General features: G+C 34.5%; 4 protein-coding genes across 8 annotated transcripts; 2 read left to right on the forward strand and 2 right to left on the reverse strand.

The window, feature by feature from the left end:
* The first annotated feature begins 1,259 nt into the window (after nucleotides 1-1,259).
* On the forward strand, nucleotides 1,260-8,048 carry LOC123709825 (deoxynucleotidyltransferase terminal-interacting protein 2). Of its 5 annotated transcripts, none has more exons than XM_045661438.1 (5): nucleotides 1,260-1,439; nucleotides 1,664-1,886; nucleotides 3,381-3,742; nucleotides 3,890-4,054; nucleotides 7,525-8,048. In XM_045661438.1, the coding sequence occupies exons 2-5, from the start codon at nucleotides 1,694-1,696 to the stop codon at nucleotides 7,768-7,770; spliced, it is 966 nt and encodes a 321-aa protein (XP_045517394.1). In that variant the 5' UTR covers nucleotides 1,260-1,439; nucleotides 1,664-1,693; the 3' UTR covers nucleotides 7,771-8,048. The 5 variants fall into 5 exon arrangements, with proteins under 5 accessions (XP_045517394.1, XP_045517717.1, XP_045517559.1 ...); XM_045661761.1 differs by lacking the exon at nucleotides 1,664-1,886 and adding an exon at nucleotides 2,352-3,291; XM_045661518.1 differs by lacking the exon at nucleotides 1,260-1,439 and adding an exon at nucleotides 1,446-1,588.
* On the reverse strand, nucleotides 8,042-11,455 carry LOC123710124 (estradiol 17-beta-dehydrogenase 8). The gene is made up of 7 exons (XM_045661886.1): nucleotides 10,981-11,455; nucleotides 10,546-10,683; nucleotides 10,193-10,386; nucleotides 9,801-9,906; nucleotides 9,392-9,476; nucleotides 8,547-8,662; nucleotides 8,042-8,235 (listed from the first exon to the last, which is right to left on the reverse strand). Exons 1-7 carry the CDS (start codon nucleotides 11,021-11,023, stop codon nucleotides 8,150-8,152), a joined length of 768 nt encoding a protein of 255 aa, XP_045517842.1. The 5' UTR covers nucleotides 11,024-11,455; the 3' UTR covers nucleotides 8,042-8,149.
* Nucleotides 11,456-12,532: 1,077 nt separating this feature from the next.
* On the forward strand, nucleotides 12,533-13,953 carry LOC123714796 (mitochondrial cardiolipin hydrolase-like). Its single transcript, XM_045669293.1, has one exon. It carries the CDS (start codon nucleotides 12,899-12,901, stop codon nucleotides 13,514-13,516), a length of 618 nt encoding a protein of 205 aa, XP_045525249.1. The 5' UTR covers nucleotides 12,533-12,898; the 3' UTR covers nucleotides 13,517-13,953.
* Nucleotides 13,954-16,247: 2,294 nt separating this feature from the next.
* Nucleotides 16,248-18,800, reverse strand: LOC123720742 (paired box protein 6 homolog). The gene is made up of 4 exons (XM_045677479.1): nucleotides 18,770-18,800; nucleotides 18,684-18,710; nucleotides 16,956-17,383; nucleotides 16,248-16,676 (listed from the first exon to the last, which is right to left on the reverse strand). The coding sequence occupies exons 1-4, from the start codon at nucleotides 18,798-18,800 to the stop codon at nucleotides 16,248-16,250; spliced, it is 915 nt and encodes a 304-aa protein (XP_045533435.1).
* Between the last annotated feature and the right edge of the window lie 270 nt (nucleotides 18,801-19,070).

A 19,070-nucleotide genomic window follows, 5' to 3' on the forward strand; every position in this document is an offset into this window, starting at 1 on the left:
GTTATAAATACTACTTTTTATGAAGATATACAAACTATAGCCATAAGTATATACACAGAAAATACTACACTGTCTATTCTTTGTGTGTACTGTCCTCCGTCACGTAGGAGTATAAGAATGAATAGATTGCACAATATTATAAGAGAATTACCGAAGCCTCTTTTTGTAAGTGGTGATTTCAATGCACATCATATTGCTTTTGGATATGGTATGTCTACGAAAAGTCGAAGGAATAACTTATATAATATAATTGATGAATGTGACTTATGTATTTTGAATAATGGTAGCTTTACTACAATAAATTATCCTACACGCAACCCCTCAGCAATAGATGTAAGCTTTGTTAGTCCATGTATGGCTCCTCTTTGTGAATGGTCAGTACATGATGATGCTATGGGTAGTTATCATTATCCAACCATAACAAACATTACAATGTGCATTGAAAGATACACAATTAATAAACATGTTGACAGATTTTTATATGATAAAACAGATTGGTCAAAGTATAGTGAATTTTCTGGTTTAGTCTTCCATGACATGATGGTTAGCGAAGAGAGTCCAATAAAATCTTATGATGAGTTTTGTAACCGGCTCAATAAACTCAAACTCATGGCAGTTCCTAGATTCACTAGGACTAACTTTAGGAGTAGACCACCAGCCCCTTGGTGGAACAGTATATGTGAACAAGCCGTAATACAATCTTACAAAGCCTTGAAATTGTATAGAAATGATTCAACAGAATATAATTACATCAACTATAAAAGATTAGATACTTTAAAAAAACGCACTATAAAGGAGCAAAAAAGAATCAGTTGGAATGGTTTTTGCAATAGTTTCAATAGAACTACACCCATCAGTAAAATTTGGAATCTCATTAAAAAGTTTAAGGGTATCAGAATTGGTAATAAATCATATAGAGATGAATTTGTAGAGCCACTTTTAGATAAGTTATCAGATAGTAACAATTTACTTGACCCAAATTCATTAGACAATTATTTTAATATTAACAATGAAAATCCTCAATCTAAATTTTTATTGGATTCTTTTTCATGGTCTGAACTTTTAATGAGTATACAATCTAGAAGAAATACTAGTCCTGGTTTAGATGATTTTCCATATTTATTAATAAAACATCTATCTGAATCTGTACAAAAGCTATTTTTGAATGTTCTTAATAATCTATGGCATAAAAAACTCATACCAAGTTCATGTCAAACTCAATGTGTAATACCTATATTAAAACCAGATAAGTCACCTGAACAGATCAGTTCTTATCGACCAATCTCGTTATCATCATGTATTGGAAAAATATTTGAAAATATGGTGAAATCTCGACTTGACTGGTATGCAGAATCCAATAATGTCATTCCACACATTCAATATGGATTTCGCAGAGGAAGAAGTTGTGTTGATAGCTTCATTTCTTCATAGCTTTTTAGGTATTATCATTGACCAGAAATTGTCATTTGAAGAACATATTAAATATGTATCTAGAAATGCATTAAATGGTGTTAACATTTTAAGATGTCTAGCAGGTGTTACATGGGGTGCAGATCCCAAAATACTTTCATTATTATATAAAACTATTGTAAGAAGTCACTTTGATTACAGTTCTTTAGCTTATTTAAACAGCACTCATGTACATAAATTGGATATATTGCAGAACAGAGCTTTGAGGATCATATCAGGAGCAATGTGTTCGACTCCCATAAGGGCCATGGAAGTCGAAACAAATATTATGCCATTGATATTGAGACGACTTATGCTTGCAGAAAGATACTGCCTGAAACTATTATCATCAAATAATACCCAAATTATAAATAGGATAATACCTCACCCAATCAATATAGATGGTCCACTCACTTCACCAAATGGTCTCCTGAGAGGTACATCTCCAACTCTGTGCCAGATCTTTTTAGAAATACAATCTCATTATTCTAACATCAAAAAACATTCACACTGGTCGTGTTACACTCATTCATACAGTTGTATCACTCATCCTATTACGATTTTATCAAATTCAATCGAAAATAATTCAGATTTACTGGCTTTTATAGAAGAAAATAACAAGTATTATACAATCTACACTGATGGCAGTAAAGGCAATGATTTTGTGAGAAGTGCGGTATATGATTCCCAAAAAGATGTTGCTCAAAGCTTTGCTCTCGATAAAAAGTGCTCCATATTTACAGCAGAGGCATATGCAGTTTTTGCTGCTTTAAAATCTATAATTTCTATAAATAATTGTAAATATTTTCTAATTTTGACAGACTCTTTGAGTCTTTTAAATAGCCTAAAGCATTCTTATATTAATAATTTTAAAACTAATTATATTATTTATTTAATTAAAGATACTGTCTTGCGGTTGCATAAAAAAGATATCTGTTGCCTTTACGTGGGTACCCTCACATAAAGGTATTACTGGTAACGAAAAAGCAGACAAAGCTGCATATGAAGGGATTAACACTCTTAATGACAGAGATGTGGTACAGGTTCCTATGACTGATTATTATTATTATATCAATAACTCGATAAAAAATTTATGGACAACATTATGGGAAGAAGATCAAAAATTGAAAGGAAAATGGTATGGTAGTATACAGGAAAATTTACATATAAGACCCTGTTATGAGTTGAATACTAGCTGTATCGTGAGTCGTGAGTTCGTTACCACAATGAACAGATTGCGCTTTGAGCATAACACTGCACCCGCGCACCTCGCTAAACTTAATATTATAGCTAACAATATTTGCTCTTTCTGTAATAATAACGAGATCGCAGATATCAACCATATCTTTTTTAAATGCCAAATCCAAATATTCATTTTTAATAGACTAATATTGGCAAGTGAAATAATGGAAATTAGTGATCCCTCCCGCCGCCAGTTGTGTGATTTGCTCAAAAACAAAAAGTGTTATAGTGCATTATATAAATACATCAAAAATACCGTGGGGAAGATTTAAGAAAACAAATGAAACGATAGATTAACATGTGAATTAGTGACCGTAAATAAGACTTGGCTTAAAGGTCTCGTTACCAGGCCATAAAATTAAAAAAAAAAATCACTTCTGACATCTGAACTCTGAAGTTCTCAGTTCTCAATTTCACGTGGGATTGTTTGTATAGTAGTTGAAACTTGAAATTTTCAAAGCTTTTAAGTAAAAGTTGATTAAATTAAAGCTATGAAGTAATCGTCAAACTATAACATGGATTTTATTATCGACACAGTTGGTGATACCGACCTTCTAAATAAGTTAGAGCTATTAAAAAAGGATGACAAACTTTTCATAGGTTACATTTTCTATTATTATTCTAAACTTTGCACTTATTACTTTTCTAAATGTTTATTTGCGATTATTTGAAATGTATATAAATTACAGACAAGGAAAAAAAAACACAAGCCATATTAGACTTATTCGACAAAACAAAGCAAGAGTTAGATGCCAAAGTAGTTGCAGAGGATGCAATTGAAAGCAAATTAAAAAATCTTAAAATAGATCAAATGTATGATGACTTTTTTAATGACATGTTGTGGTCACACTCATTATTAGCTGTAAATAAAAAGAAACCATTATTCACATTTGATCAGTTAGATAAGGAAACGGGGAAACTGAAATCTAATATTGGCTCTGTTGATGTTGACAAGGAAATGAAAAACTCTGTCTTAAAGCCAGGCATAGAAAAAGAACTTGCTTTGCCTCAATACAATATCAGTGATAAAAAATTAAGGAAGCTACGGAAGGTAAACTAACACATTACTTTAAAACAAATATTTTTAATAAAATTTCACTGAAATTTCTTATTTTCACTGCTATATATAATGTATAAGTGTATTGTTTAATTTAGATAAGAATGAATATTAATTATTATTATCTACTTGTGTTTATAGGAAGAAAGAATGAAAACTAAAGGCCCAGGATGGTTTGACATGAGTGCTCCTGAAATAACACCAGAATTAGAGAGTGATCTTAAATTACTTAAAATGCGGTCTGTGTTAGACCCAAAACGTTTCTACAAGAAGAATGATATGCAAGTTTTGCCTAAGTATTTCCAGGTATTCTTATTTTATAAACTCGTACAAATGCTTAGTAGGTTTACTAACCACTATTATTTTCTTTTGAGTCCATCTCAATACTTACAGATAATTTAATTTACCAAGTAATAATAGCAAAATTTTAGCATTACTTATTTGCTTGCATGCTACTTGTACATGGTTTATATAAATCTTCTGTATATTAAACACAAATTGATTACATTAGTTAATATGATTTGCTTTTCTACAGCTATCAGAATCACAGAGATACTAAAATATGTGCAGATCCAGAACCTAGTTGATTTACTTTTTTTATTTTATTTTTTTTTAATGAGGAATCCTGCGTCTAGAAGCTAATCGCCATGCAGTCAGTCAGATATGTGACAGAGGAGATAGGTAGCAGGGGAGTGTCGAAGTCTCCCCTTGAAAAGGGACATTATTAACTCAGAGGGTTGACGTCTCACGCCGGGCCCGGTCGACAACTACTCCGGAAATATCGTTATGATATTTATAGGCGAGTCGAAGCCCGCTGACCGGCGCCACCCGCGATGTCACTGACATGTTTGACAATCTTGCCGCAGAATTTTTCCAGCTGCGATCTGTGCCTAAGCAACATGTCGGATAGTCCATCCCGGGATATCCTCAAGCCAGTCTCTACCTCCAGATCGCACCTGGCCGTTCCGAATGTTGCACAGTCAACAAGTAAATGAACCACCGTTAGGTCGGTACTGTTGTCAGTCGCACACGGGGCTCGTCTTCAGTTTGAGTCTGTGTAAATAGTGTCTAAAAGCCCCGTGGCCAGTCAGGATCTGCGCCATGTGAGGTGCGAAACGCTTTGTCTTGATTTGTTTGTATGCTTAAAAAAACATTTTTGTGACTGAGGCTGTTTCACCCTCCACATAGCGCTCGTTCCAGGTGTCTATAGTCTTGAGTCTTGTCAGTCGTCGTAAGTAGAAAAGCGGATAGGCATCGTACCCTATTCGCGTCCCTGTCTCCCCGGCGAGAGCGTCTGCCCTCTCGTTTCCCGTAGTGCCAACGTGCGCCTCCACCCCAAAAGAGTTCAATTTTAATGCCATTTTCAAGGCACTCTTCCAGGTTCTGGCGAATCTCGGCATATTGGGGATCGAGAGAGCGTCCACCCGCGATGGCATCCAGTGAAGAGCGAGAGTCGCTGAGCACAGCCGCATTCCGCCTCCCCTTTGTCAAACATGTCTGCTGCTGCAGTGACGTCTGGCTGTAAGCCCCATCCTATCTTTACCACTTTCGAAACTTGTAGATATATTGATATAGTAAGACTATAGTGTACAAGTTGTCTATGTGCACTTTAAACGTTAATGCAGCGTCTATTTCTACGCCCAGGATCCTTATTTTGTTTGTTAATATTATTGGCACTCTATTCGTCGTGAAGCGAGGGTTGTCAAAGTTACGTTTACGTGTCACTACCAGCCTGGAGCCTTGCACGCAACCTTTGCTTTCTGAAGACTTTATGGCCTGCGTAATTTAGGATGATGCTCCTGTCCTGTAGATAACTGTTCATAATTCTTGTTATGTTTGCAGGACATTCCTCTTTCACCAGTCGAACCAGTATTTGAGGCCACCAGGCACTGTCGAAGGCGCCCTCTATATCGAGCGATATCACAGCTATGATTTTCTTTTTTTCGAGCTTGCTCCTAATATGTCTCACTGCGGTATAGAGGGCCTCGTTGCTGCGCTGGGGCATAAGGCCGTACTGGCGGTTGCTCAAGCGTGGTACCAGGTGCCATCTGATTCTTCTTACTAGCATATTCTCGTACAGTTTGGCAACTGGCAATAGATCTATTGGCCTATAGGCCTTCGGGTTAGTGTAGTCAGGGTTTCCCGGCTTTCGTAGTACCACTACAGAGGCTCTCTTCCACCGGGCCGGAAAGAGACCTAAGACCGCGCTTTTATTTAGTTGCAGAAATATGTCAAAAGATGCACTGACGGCCTGCCGACATCTATCTGCAGTAATTCCGTCTTCTCCGGGTGCCTTTTTAGGGTTAAAGCTGACGACCGCATCTTCTAGTTCGATTTGAGTAAAAGGAGGATCAATAGGGTTACTTCCTCCTTCACCGAGCTCTTTGACTAGCGCCCTAGTAGCTCTGTGGTCGCCATTATCCTCCCCAGTAGTATCATTCGGAAAGAACGCCTGCGCTAATAGGTTGGCCGACTCCTCTTCCGTAAGGTAGTTGCCGCCATGAATGATGGGTATGTCTTCTTTTTTCTTTTCCGATCTTCTTATAATTCTGTAGATACTATCCCACATACTCTCCCTGTCCTGCCTACTACAGAACTCCCTCCAGTTCCTCGCTTGGGCGATTTTCGCCTCCTCCTCATACCTCTCTAGCTTCTATGTACTCCTCCACGACATTCTGTCGTCTGTCTGGTCTGGCACATCTAATCCTTCTCTTTTTCGTCGCTCCCTCCTTCTTGAGTCTTTCGAGTTTGTCGGACCACCACGCGATTTTAAATTTTTGGTTATCATTTATTTTCGGAATTGTCTCGTCACATGTTTTTAATACTAAATTTGTGTGTTGTTCAATTGCCCAATCGATTTCCATTCTGTCCTTTATCGCTTTTACTTTTTCTTTGAATTTCACTTCTTCTAAACTTTTCTGCAACATTTCTTTGAACTTTTGCTAGTCCGCTTTCTTTGTGTTGTAATTCCTTGTGGTAACTGTGGGTTTTTTGACTTGTTTTCTCTAGTTTGATTTGGAAGGTTATTGTGTTATGGTCCGACGAAATTAGCGACGTATTTACTTTCAAATCCGTCGATATGATCAAGCAGATCCTCAGTGCTTAACGTAACGTCGATGTAGCTTTTAGACTTCGGGTGCCTCTAACAGTATCGAATGTTGGGACCTGTCCATCGTTCAATATGTGCAGGCCCCATTCATTGACACTAGCTTCGAAGTCCAGGCCTCTCCTATCGACTTTGGAGCCACCCCACCAGGGGTTCTTTGCGTTAGCATCTCCTCCCAGTATGATTCTCTGTTTGACTGTACCGACTATTTCTCCTAGCCGTTTTAGATATCCTTTCCGGGCTCGATATGAGGTATGAAACCACTACTACGTCCCAGCAATCTGTGCCTAATCGGGTCGTTACGACATTGGTAGTGGTAAGGGCCGGAAATTGTGTGATTCTGATATTATTATTAAACACCACTACAGCGGCCTTATTTACGTCGCCTTCGAGTAGGTTGTTGCGTTGGACAACTCTTATCCCTGTTTGTTCCTTAAGTCTGCCGGATATGCCAGTATATTATGGTTCTTGGACCAACACTGCCATGATTCCAGTTGTGTTTCCTTGCATTATAAGCTCTGTTGTGGCCAACCGCTTCTTTTGAGTGTTACCATTAATTTAAATAGTATATTATTACTCTTTCATATTATTGTGTGATATACTCACACATTTATAGTTTTAGCAATAAGTTGTAGTAATAAGTTTATAATAAGAAGTATATTAATTTCAGGTTGGTCAAATTATGGATTCAGCTTTGGACCATGTTAATGAAAGGTTAACTAAAAAGCAAAGAAAAAGAACAATGGTGGACGAGTTATTAGCAGATGCAGAGCTACAGAAGTACAATAAGAAGAAATACAAGGAAATTATTGATGAAAAGAGAAAGACTCAGTATAAGACATTTATGAAGGATAAGAGAATCAAAAATAAAGCCGAATTAAAGAAAAGTAAATCTAAGAAAATGCAGAATAAATAATTGTGGAATTTAATAACCTTTTATTTATGTTAATAACTAGGTGATAATGGTATCAAAAGAAATAAAATCTTTAATAATGGCATCAACAATGCATGTGTTCCAGTGTATTGGTTTTATCAACAAAACATTCAGATTTATAATAATTTTAATTACATACCATGTATCTGATACTAGATGTAGCAGCTCGTAGGAGTCTTACAAATATTATAAAACAATTAAAAAACAAGACTTCTACATTCACAGAACCAGGAAAGCCAAAATAAAATACCAATTGTAAACAAGATATTTATATTATATTCAACAATACCAAAAATATATCAACATCTTGTAAAATAGAGCACTTACATAGTAAAGATTTATTTGATCTAGAAGTGTCATATTAATATCCACCAGTGACGTCAATAGATGCACCAGTTATGAAGGAAGACTTTTCTGAACCAAGAAATGTTATTAACTCGGCCACTTCTGTAACAAAATGCTACATTATCTAACTGCGGATTAACTACATTCATTAATGTGTTAGAATAAAATTTTGAATTCAACTGAAAAAAATCATGTGATTACTATGTGAAGTAAACTATAAGGGTAAGAAAGAAAGTGATAAGGCAGCCAATTTCCCTCCTTTCATTTAATTATGTTTAATTTTTATATTGTAATGCAACAAAGTGGTAATTAATAAATAAACTGAAGTAGAAATGGCATGGCCAAACTGTCGCTTTCGGGTTCAAATCCAGCAAAACAATACTTTTGATCTTCATTTGTTAAAATACACATACCACTAGGAATTCCCAATCTCCCCAAAGGCACCATTTTGAGAAGTCCCGCCTTAACTTTATCCGGCACTGTCTTTACCATTGGTGTATCGATAAAACCAGGCAGTATCACGTTTACTCTGAAATTTACAATTTTAAATTGTAATAAAAAATTCTCGACACCTAATAATTTCGAGGTATTTGAATCTCTTACGATGATATTAAAGAGCTATGTTGGCCTAGTGGCTTCAGCGTGCGACTCTCATCCCTGAGGTCGTATGTTTGATCCCCGGGTGTGCACCAATGGATTTTCTTTCTAATTAACCATTAGCTCGAAAGGTGAAGGAATACATCGTGAGGACACCGGCTTGCCTTAGACCCAAAAAGTCGACGGCGTGCGTCAGGCACAGAAGGCTGATCACCAACTTGCCTATATTCGATTTACAAATGATCATGAAACAGATACAGAAATCTGAGGCCCAGACCTAAAAAAGGTTTTAGCGCCATTGATTTTTTAAATATTTTTTTATTTGAATCTCTGGTGAAGGAAACATAGTTACGAAATCAGATGGCCTTTGTCGTAACACTTGGGAACCAACACTAGTCCGAACTATGGCTGCTGAGATTCAGAAACGAGACTCAGTTCGAACTTTGACTCCCGTATGACTTTCTCGTATTTGAATACCGTAAATCCAATTGTTGACAGTCATTCCTGTTCCTGTTTGTGTTTACCTCATTGTTACTTTAAACACATAGCGACGAATGGATAAATATTTTTTACAGAATCTAGATGAGTTGAATTAATTTAAAACACCGGTTTTCGTAATTATTTTTTATTTCGTTGGGAAGTTTATTAAGGAAAAAATTACCTTATATTAAACTTCCCCAACTCTTTGGCAGCCGTCTGTGTCATTGCTACCACACCTGCTTTACTTGCCGAATAGTTTGTTTGACCTAGAATTTAAGTAATTTTTTTATAGTCCAATTAAAATAACTTTTCAAGTACTTTATACTATATTCATTTTCATAATTTATTTGAATTATTTTCTCAGCTTATTAAAATTACTATCTTTTGGAGGACAATGAGCAGGCTGTTAAAACCTATTGACAGTTTGAATAGTAAAGTTCCATAATGTGTTTAGATAACTGGTCTATATTAGTGTATTCTGTTTCAATAATAGAACAATTGTAACAAAATTCACAATATGTAATTACAAAATCAATTAAGCATTTCTTTAGATTAATTTATTTTACAAAATAAATTGTTACAAAACTTACCAATATTACCATACTTCCCCACTATACTAGATATATTTATTATAGACCCAGAAACAGATTTCTCCGTCATTTGTTTGGCAAAATTCTGCATTATGAGAAATGTGCCCTGTAAATTACAATAAAAATGTATAAATATGATAAGCCTCTGGACAAATAAAAACATCATCCCTATGAAAATAATTTTTCTGTCTGACTATTGATGTTGTATAATGATTTAGAATATTAAAATCATTAGGACATCATTGGACAACCCGGCCTGCTATCTCACCTAGCAAGTTTACATAAATAATGGTAAATTTTGTATTTAAAACATTGGGAAATACAGTTCATACATTATGGCTAATTACTTAATATAGAAACACTTTGTATTTTATTAATGTATTTGTAGATACCTTGAGATTAACATTAACAACACTGTCATAGTCCTCTTCTGACAATTTTAACAACCAATTGTCCCTTGTAATTCCTGCAGAATTAACAACTATCCTAGGAACCTCTGTATACTGTTTTGATAATTTTTCAATAAGATTTTGAATGGATTTGGTATTGGTAACATCTAGTTCCACTGCACTGTGATCACCAGCAGCTGTAGATAAAACATTTCTAAATATAATCATCATCCACTTTTCAGTTATAATATGTAATATTGACCTGTTTTAACACACTGTTGGCTAATGTTAAATATAACAGATTTTTAATGATTATCAGTATTTTTTCATGTTTCAGAGTATATCATCAATCATACCATTAGATCCCGATGCTAAAGCTGTATGTGTTTTAATAGTTTCCAAAGCTGCATCATAATTTCTATCAGCAGCAATGACAGTAGCACCTTCCCGAGACAAAACTTGGCATGCTGCTCTGCCAATACCAGAGCCAGCTCCTAAACAACAAAAAAATAATTTTAAGTACACTAAGTTTGATAACAAATTTTATAGACTCATGCAGTCATGAGGGGTACTAAGATGGGTGTAGGTCAGGTAAAGTATATGTTATTAAACTACCAGATGAAATGTGTAATATACAATTTTCTATATTTATCATTATTATAATTTTCTGTATCAATTGTAAATTTTATATTTTTTTATGTATTGTGTTATTTGTTTTTTTTTAATGCCACAAAGTGTGATTAAATAAATTGACACTAAAAAGTTATATAATGTAAATGTAATATGTTCACCTGTAACAAGTGCTAATCTTCCTGAAACCAATCCTGTGACCATTTTCCTTCTTTTTATTAATATAGTGTTACAATTTTAGTGAAAAACGTTCTTGCGAGTTAACAAAACTATTAGATAACTAGATTGCCCTTTGATCATAGATAGTGTGATCACTATATTTCATTAACTTGTGATAAAACATTTTAGCGATATATCGATTTTTTTTTTTCAGAATAAGTTATACCTAAATCAAGTAGTGAAAAAACTAACTAAACTAACAAATCATTAATGAAAATAAAAAAAAACAACTGAAATAAATCTTGAAACGCTTATTTAAAGATTTTCGTAACAGAATTTCTAGCGCCGATGCCCGATTCACAGAATTCAGAATATGGATTGTTAGCCCAATCCATATTCTGTTAGTTAGTCTCGTTACAGTTTACGCTCTCGTATCTCAAATTTGGATTCAACCACATTTGACTGCTGACAATTAATAAATGTGTATTTTTGTTAGGAAATTATAATCGGAAATTCATATTTTGATACATAATTGTCAACATACATTATTAATTTTGGGCGTTAATAATCAAGTGATAACAGAAAAAAGCGCGGGAAACTGCGTTTTTCGACTATTAATAAAATTTAATTTAGTTTTTTGGATATGGATCAGTAGTTTAGAGTAGTTTGTGTATATATATTTGTGATTTCTTAGTTTTATTTGTTTAAATTTAGTTTTTTTTATACTTTTGCTGATGACCCTGGAGACGGAAAAGTTACAATATAACCAACATCCCCTGGTGTTGGTTATATTGTAACCACTTCCAATGAGGAGTTTGGCATGGAAACCGACTGATCCGTGACGTCTAGCAGTGGTGCTCTGAAACGTAGAGCCACTGTGGAAAACATTGTTCTCATTGTAACATAAGAGACGAAATCAGAAGAATACAGCAAACTCTTAATGGTATTGTTACATTTCACCCTATTGCTCTTGGTCGTTTTTTAAAAAGGAATTATATCCACAACATTATTAACGGAAGTTTAAAAACGAAATGGCCGTAATAGAGTGACTCTGTCTTTTAATAATTACCAGGACGCACATTCTTTCCTAAACAGCCCTGCTTTGTAATCAGCCGAGTATAAGGTTTTTTACTGTGGGGTATGGGTGTTGAAAGAGGCATAGGTACTCTGTAGGTGCTGATTTAACCCTAAAACTGTGGTTCTTACATTTGATGGACAAATGCCAAGAGTTTCGTATTCGTTCGTATATTTCGTACGCTGAAGCTTCTAAAATTCATGCTAGGTTTCTAAAATGTCTTATGCTGATGCTTTACTTTCTTCTTAGATAATAATAATAATAATAATATACAATTATATGTACATGATGTATACAAATAGTATTATGTGTATATTTTATTAATTACTGTTTCTTTCCATAATGTAGTATTTTATATTAGAGATAGTTTAATAATCTGCTGAACCTATCCTTTATCCGATGTAAAATTCTTTACCTTTACTATCCCGCTTCCTTACCTTTGTCTGTGGCGATACGTACTGCGTGAGCTGTGAAACTATTTTAGAAAAAACTATGTATAATTGTTATAATTATGTACATTTAAAAGTGTAATATTTGGTTACTTACGAGTATAAGTTAATAACTTTAATTATTTGTCTAAGATCAAAGTGACAGTTACTAATGGCAAGTTTGGAAGTGCAAAAATGTTGCTGTTTAATAATTGTAAACATTTCGTAGTCCGTACAGAATTTTACATTTGTATAGGTACAATAAAGTTGTATAATATACAGTAAAAAACGTTCACAGGCCAGGTGACATTGTTTGGCTTTTACAAAAATTGTAATTACTTATTATATATATATAAATACTACGTTTCTCAATACTATTAAAACAAAGGAATTGTTTTCAAAAGGTTGCATTAAAGAATGGCATTTACCAAAACCATTCTACTTACTATTACTTTATTTCTTGCCTCACATGCTGCATATAAATATTATCGAAGGAAACCGAAAAGACGACTAAAGATCAACGATGTTATTATGTTCTCGAATAAAAATTCCGAATTCAAATCAAGCAAATACTTAAAGCAAAACTTAACCGAGAGTGTGCAAAAGTTATTCAATTATTTAAGCTCAAGCTGCCATAGTTTAGATATATGCATGTATGTATTAACAAATTCAGAAATTACAAACATCATCGTTAAACAGCACCTACGCGGTGTAAAGATACGTGTTATTCTAGACGCCGATATGGCATTCTCATCAGGGTCTACTGTAAAGCGTTTAGAAAAACATGGAATACATGTACGCTGGATGAAAGCAACAGAAATTATGCATAATAAATTTTGCATTATTGATGGAGCTGCTACAGAAGATTGTATCCCCTTGGTTATGACAGGGTCATTGAATTGGACAAATCAAGCTTTGTATAGGAATTGGGAAAATGTTCTTGTAACATCTCAAAAAGATATAGTTTATTTGTACAAGGTTGAGTTTGAGAAAATGTGGGAACAGTTTAAACCTATAGTCAAAATAGGTAGATAATTTATTAAAACATTTCTAGATGCTTAACCTAAGTTGTAAATCAAACGGACTCCTAAGTTTCTTTAAAAATTACCAGGTTGACTATTTTGATATTCTAGGCTCAGTAATAGCTTTCGAAAAGGTCTTACTTCCTAGGTATTTCGTTGACATGTTTTAGCATCTGCTCTTTGTTTTAAATACAATGATTACATAGGCTATATAATTAAGTGACTCTTCAACATAGTAACGCTTAAAGCACCATTGTGAATTGAAAGTTTAATTAGGTTGTTTGTTGTACAAAAATACCAAAAAATACCAAATGGTGATTTTTCAATAAGGTATTTAGTAGATAATATACTTAAATATTGGTGCTTTTTTTCCCTTGTTCCTTTGTACCCTAGGTTATGTGATATTTTGTATCAGTTAACTGTGCTTGTCTTATAATAAATATTAGTTTTTTTAAAGAATGTTTCATTGAATAAATACTACTCAATTAATTTAATCTTTATATAATTACGATATAAAAAATGAATCAATGGCACTACAACCTTTTTAGGTCTGGGCCTCAGATTTCTGTATCTGTTTCATGATCTTTTTTAAATCGAATAAGCAAGTAGGTGATCAGCCTTCTGCGCCTGACGCACGCCGTCGACTCTTGGGTCTAAGGCAAACCGGTTTCCTCACGATATTTTCCTTCACCGTTCGAGCTAATGTTAAATGCGCACATAGAAAGAAAATCCATTGGTGCACAGCCGGGGATCGAACCTACGACCTCAGGGATGAGAGTCGCATTCTGATGCCACTAGGCCAACACTGCTCTAATAATTACAATATAGGCCTGCCTAAATTTTTTAGATAACAATGTTATTTTTGATAAGCATGTAATTCCCTTGAGCAAAGATTATCAATGAAGAAAACATGATATCAGATGACTTAGCACCTCTTTTCATTTAGAATACTACTTGAGCCTACTTACCTAGGTAACACTGAAAATAGTATTGTCTTTTGTTAACATAGCTTTTACACATTGAAAGAAAACACTTGTTTTACCGGATTGAAGCTATGTATTATTATAAACTTATAATTATTTTACATAATTTAAAAAAAAAATCCGACGTTTCTCTTGCTTTACAGCGTGCATGGTCACGGTGACCGCGACGGTATTAAAATTATGTAAAATAATTATAAGTTTATAATAATACATAGCTTCAATCCGGTAAAAAGTGTTTTCTAACACTGAAAATGTTTAGAAAATAAAAAATGGCGTAATGTAGAAAGTTGCCAATACTTTTATTGTTCTAAGTATTCTGCGTTCCTCTCTACACATCGTCGCATTCGATGGAACCACTGAGAAAAGCAGTGGGCCCTTTCTTCTTTAGGGGTCTCTTCTATATTCGTACGTTTTCACCGCATCTTCAGGGCTCGCAAAGCGAATAACTAGAATTTTATCTTTAGTTCTTGGGAATAAATGAAAGTCGCAGGGCGCCAGGTCAGGACTGTATGGCGGATGACTCGACACGTGTCGAGTATTCGATAGTCAAATATTCAACAGTCCGTTTTGCGGAGTGCGCTGAATCATTATCGTGGTGAAGGAGGATCCTGCTTCGAGGGCGCTGCTGTCGAATTTTTTCCAAGACAACAAGCAAACAGCGATTGACATACCAGTCTGCAGTAACTGTCCTTCCATATTCTAGCACAACGGTCGCGAAATGACTTTTCCGACCAAAGAATGAGGCAATCATCTTTTTTCCTTGACTTCTTCCTGTCTTTACCTTAGTTGGCCTATCCTCGAAAGGAAACTCCCACTGAACTGATTGTCTTTTGGTTTCGGGTTCGTAGCAATATATCCAGCTTTCATCAGCTGTGATGATGTCAAATACAGCATTGAGTCACCGCCGTTGAACTTATCTAACATTTGGCGACACCAGTCCATGCGAAGGTGTTTCTGGTCGTCGATTTAAGTATGGGGAATATTTTTTGAACTTGACTCATACCAAGGCTTGCCGGTATCTGCTCATATGTCACTCTCTTATCATCCTTTATCATGCGTCGCACAGCACTGATATAGTCGCTGTTAAAGGACGTCCCTCACGTGGATCAACATTTCTACGTCCACGCTTAAACTCGTTAAACCAATTGTTAATAGTGGTACGAGATTGGGCTTCATTAAGAAATGCTAATCGCAGCCATAATAAATCATTGACTCAAAAAAATTCTCGCGTTAGGTTCATTTTCACGTGAAACAAGGGTTTGAGCCGTTTTTTAGGGTATTTGCCGCCAATTCATAAAAACAAATGACAAATCGAATGCAATATATTATATATGCAATATATATTGCGTTACCAAAGAGTTCTAAAATTGAAGTTCATAAAAAAATTTAATTAGCAATGTTTCTAACTGGCCAGTTTTAAAGATTTTCAGTGTTACCCACGTACTGTAATTCTTGTTAGTAAAATTTATGATCTAACCAAAAGAATTGAAATAATAGTTATGGCTAAAGTATACCGACATCAAAAGTCCCAGTCCCAGTGTTCTACTTAAATAGGCTACCGTATGCAGTAGCAAACAGTTGAACATTTATTGAATATTGTGCATAAAATAGAGGTAAAACTCGTATTCGTATTATAGCTTCCTAAAAGGAAGTTCTAGAGTATTCCATTAATTGTAAAATTAAGTATGTATCTTAAATAAAAAGCTTGAATAGAAAATATCTAATTAGTGAATAAACCTTTATTCTGAAATACATAGTTAATCATAATGTAATATTATTAATGCTAAAATCGTGTGGACGGAGGCGTAAATTTAAATTATAATTGTGATGCGGTTGCAAAGGCCCGCTGTAGCCACTAATGATACCACATGAGGGATAATTTTCTGCAGCGCCGTAATTATTCATACTTTGCCCCATTAAAGTATTGTTAGGGACGTACTGACGATTCCCTTGCATCATCAGGGAATAGTCACTTTGATAGTTTGTAATAGGAAGAGCCAGGTTAAAATTAAGGTTGTTCGATTGAAAATGATGGAGCCAAGGTTCCTTGCGAGCCTCCTGTCTGTCTGCTTGGGGAATGCCGATGGGAACTGGCAAGGGTTCTGGAGAATTGTGACTAGTACTCCGATGGCTGGAGAGAGCTGATCTTTCATTTCGTCGGAATTTTGCGCGTCGATTTTGGAACCACACCTATAAAAAAGATTGAATAAAATAATGATCTGATTTCTAAACGTAAATCTAGTGTAAAATTTAAGATTTTTTTCACTCAATGATGGATTATGGAAGATCAAGACTAATCTTGTGTTTTCTGAAATTCCTTTGTGATTACTGTTTACTAGCCAATTTAAGTATCTATCTACAAGCGTTTTATATAGCGACCTTTTCTGTTGTAAACCACGTGGTATGTAAGTAATGTTTATATCAGATAAAAATCTTATATTCAAATGTAATATAGTTCTTAAAACTTACTTGTACTCGGGCCTCAGTCAAATTAACCCTGGAAGCCAGATCTTCTCGAACAAAAGCATCAGGATAATGAGTCTTCTCAAAGATCTTCTCAAGGGCAGCCAACTGTTGGCTCGTGAACGTTGTTCTATTTCGTCGCGGCTTCTTCCTCTCATCGCACTTTTCTTCAGACTTCTCCGTCTCTTTAACACTTTTGCTTTCATCATACTTGCGTCTCATTTCCTCATAAGCAACATAATCCACAGGCTTTATGTATTGCAAGTCTTTCTGGTACCAAGTGTTCTGGTATGTTGGATCGAAGTTGTTTCTTCCTGCAAAATGGTGAAGCCGTAAAAGGCTGTCTTCGTGGCATTTTATCATATGGTATAAGTTATTGGTGTCTGTTGAGTTTGCAGCGCCTTTCTCATAGCTTTTACTGTGTCCCACGGGCTCTAAAAAAAAGAAAATTTAGAATCGTATCTCATTTGGAGCTTGTCTTTTATTCACGCAAATTCGGTTAAATTTTGCATGGTGAGGGAAAGCTCGCGCGTATACCAACTGTTAGTAGGAAAATTACAATGCCAGGGGTAATTCAATAATATTCAATGTGTTTTGCATGAATACAATAGAATATTCGTTTTCTATTATTAATCATTTCTATTATAAACAATTATAAAACGACTTCAATGTGACTGTGATTATTGCTTTAAAAACATTATTTATTAGGTTAAACATTATTTAACCGTTATAATTATAATAAATCCATTTTAATAAAGTAATAGTGTATTTTATGTCACTTTGGCTAATCTGAATCTATAAATATATGCATTAAATCTATAAATATATTCTTAAGCCGATCTGAATCTATAAATATATGCATTAAAATTCTTGTAGAACTTAAATTAGATATTTACGTTTGGTATTCTAGCTTACATACTAATTTTATATATATCTAAGAGTTAAAAAGTAGGTCAGTAAGTTTTCAAATCTGTGACGTAGTTGTGTATTTTTGGATCGAATGAACTGATTTTGAAAAGCCTAACCCTAAACCTAACCAACGTAATTTGTAAGCGCGATAGGTGAAAAATTAAAAAGGATTTTCGTGGTTCTTTTTTGCAGAGTCTGAAAAAATCGCTTGAACGAAAACGTTATATGATATATGATTGAGATCTAGAGTACCTACCTAAAGTTCAACTAGCGGCTTATATCGCTTTGAACTTTAATGTTTTTTAATATTTTAAAAAGAAATATGGTCTATCTATTCAGCGATAATAGAGTATACCAATGCAGAAAATATTTTTAAAGATCGGTCCAGAGTTTTTGAATTTATTCGTCACAAACCTAATACAAATCTCCTCTTTATATGAAATAAAATAAATAAATAAATTGTTGGTAGGTATATATCAACAACAAACTCGACTGCCTTATCAATCTAAAGTTTTTTTAAATAGCTGCTGCTAATAAATTATTCTTTCCTTCCAATGTACCTATCTACGTATACTCTTGAGGCTTTAACATCGCAATACGCAGTTCCTATGTAGAAAAATAACAGGAATTAAAACTTAACAGACGGATAATTAACAAACCGAAGCTCTCGGAAGCAAACCTAGAATATCCGGATAAACGCTCAATAAAGCAAGCGGTAGGTTACCTTAGGTTATTCCGTAAATACGATTTCATTATACCAAAAATTGCGTTGACAATTTTTTTTTTCGCCACACATTTTAAAAACTGTGCATTTATTTAACCCACCGGGAGGTATAAAAGTATCAAAGTACGCTAAAATCAATCGCATATGTTATGAAATCGATAGTGTTTTGCGAACCGTAAGACCGCACAATGCTCCTCAGAGAATGCCTCTTCGACCATCATGATCGCGTCTTTTAGCCAGATGCTTCAACATCGCTATTTTTGTATAATATATACCGAAATATAATTTTATTTTTACAGAATCTTTTTTTAGTTGCAATTGCTACGAGCTAAAAATAAGTGGCGCTTTAAATTTCTGTAAATGTTCATAAAAATTTAATGTAACATAAGTATAAAAAGAAAAGGTATTTTTATTTTACAAAAAAGTTTTTAGACTTTTATTTCCAATGTGTTGATGAGGTTATAAACATGTAGTTATGCCTGAGTGGA

The sequence above is a fragment of the Pieris brassicae genome, chromosome 1, assembly GCF_905147105.1.
Source record: "Pieris brassicae chromosome 1, ilPieBrab1.1, whole genome shotgun sequence".
In the NCBI taxonomy this organism is placed as follows: Eukaryota; Metazoa; Arthropoda; class Insecta; order Lepidoptera; family Pieridae; genus Pieris; species Pieris brassicae.

What these genes read in the sequence shown, in the direction of transcription:
- LOC123709825 (XM_045661438.1), top strand. Translation starts at nt 1,694, where the DNA reads ATGTGTTCGACTCCCATAAGGGCCATGGAAGTCGAAACAAATATTATG. An exon ending in ACCAAATGGTCTCCTGAGAG is followed by an intron (nt 1,887 to 3,380) that starts GTACATCTCCAA and finishes TATAAATTACAG; the next exon opens with ACAAGGAAAAAAAAACACAA. An exon ending in TTTTGCCTAAGTATTTCCAG is followed by an intron (nt 4,055 to 7,524) that starts GTATTCTTATTT and finishes TATTAATTTCAG; the next exon opens with GTTGGTCAAATTATGGATTC.
- LOC123710124 (XM_045661886.1), bottom strand. Translation starts at nt 11,023, where the DNA reads ATGGTCACAGGATTGGTTTCAGGAAGATTAGCACTTGTTACAG. An exon ending in TTGTTAATGTTAATCTCAAG is followed by an intron (nt 9,907 to 10,192) that starts GTATCTACAAAT and finishes TGTAATTTACAG; the next exon opens with GGCACATTTCTCATAATGCA. An exon ending in TTGGGGAAGTTTAATATAAG is followed by an intron (nt 8,663 to 9,391) that starts GTAATTTTTTCC and finishes TGTAAATTTCAG; the next exon opens with AGTAAACGTGATACTGCCTG.
- LOC123714796 (XM_045669293.1), top strand. Translation starts at nt 12,899, where the DNA reads ATGGCATTTACCAAAACCATTCTACTTACTATTACTTTATTTCTTGCC.
- LOC123720742 (XM_045677479.1), bottom strand. Translation starts at nt 18,800, where the DNA reads ATGGTCGAAGAGGCATTCTCTGAGGAGCATT. An exon ending in GGCATTCTCTGAGGAGCATT is followed by an intron (nt 18,711 to 18,769) that starts GTGCGGTCTTAC and finishes GATTGATTTTAG; the next exon opens with CGTACTTTGATACTTTTATA. An exon ending in TGACTGAGGCCCGAGTACAA is followed by an intron (nt 16,677 to 16,955) that starts GTAAGTTTTAAG and finishes TCTTTTTTATAG; the next exon opens with GTGTGGTTCCAAAATCGACG.